This window comes from Piliocolobus tephrosceles, unplaced genomic scaffold, assembly GCF_002776525.5.
Source record: "Piliocolobus tephrosceles isolate RC106 unplaced genomic scaffold, ASM277652v3 unscaffolded_23639, whole genome shotgun sequence".
In the NCBI taxonomy this organism is placed as follows: Eukaryota; Metazoa; Chordata; class Mammalia; order Primates; family Cercopithecidae; genus Piliocolobus; species Piliocolobus tephrosceles.
The window spans coordinates 1-961 of NW_022306131.1; the positions used below are offsets into that span (position 1 = coordinate 1).

At 56.7% G+C, this 961-nt stretch overlaps 1 protein-coding gene across 1 annotated transcript in view; it reads right to left on the reverse strand.

The window, feature by feature from the left end:
* Positions 1-4: 4 nt before the first annotated feature.
* LOC111534124 (ETS-related transcription factor Elf-4) overlaps positions 5-961 on the reverse strand; it is a gene marked incomplete at both ends in the record, with an annotated part of 5,399 nt that continues 4,442 nt past the window's right edge. The window contains 2 exon segments of the mRNA XM_026450685.1: positions 5-114; positions 117-301. Coding sequence (XP_026306470.1) covers positions 5-114; positions 117-301 — 295 coding nt within the window.

Genomic DNA, 961 nt, shown 5'->3' on the forward strand with positions numbered 1-961 from the left:
TAGCGACAGTCCCAATTCCAGACTCGCAGATGGCTGGAGACCGACATGCTGAATTTTTGGCTTCTCCCAAGAAGAGCTGCCCTTGACCTGGGGGGCAGATCTGGATGAGACCCTGGAGCTGGTTCTCCGGGTGGTACTGGCGGAGGCCGCAGAGGCCGTGGAGGCCTGAGGAGGGGCTGCTGTGGCTTCGCTGCTCTCGTCCTCATCTTCAATGACCACCAGGTCCTTGGGCATCTCCTTAAACTGGTACACCAGCCTCTGCCCTTCCACTTTGGCCAGGATACCTCTTTGGTAGTAGTATCTAGAGGAAGAGGGGCGGGGAGTTGGGAGTTAGCCGGGAGCTGGGTGGGAGACCTTCTGCCTCCACCTCCCCAGCGCTCCTCTCCCAGGGCTAGGCAAGCATGAGGCTGAGCGAGGCTGGCTGCGGAGCCAGCTGAGGGCCCAAGGGCAAGGGAAAGTATATGTCAACACCGGGACTTGGAAGACTTTTATGACATTCCTGAGATTTCCCCCTGAGGACTCAAAGGATCACAAAAAGGTTTTCAAATGCCACCCCCTCCAACCCCCTGCTTTGGGGTAGAGGACAGGGAATGACTGAAGGAGGGAACTGAGAGTGAGGGGATGGATGGCGGGGACAGCAATCTCCCAGCCTGAGAGACCACCTCTAGGACAACTCAAGCCCACCTCCCTGGGGCTCTGGCTTGCAGATGTGAAGAAAGCCCTTCTTGGGGAAGAGGGGATGCTGAGCTGCTCTTCCATTATAAAAAACAAAAAGGAGGCCAGGCGCGGTGGCTCACGCCCGTAATCCCAACACTTTGGGAGGCCAAGGTGGGCAGATCACTTGAGGCCAGAAGTTCGAGACCAGCCTGGCCAACATGGCGAAACCCCATCTCTATTAAAAATACAAAAAATTAGGCCAAGTGCGGTGACTCACGCCTGTAATCCCAGCACTTTGGGAGGC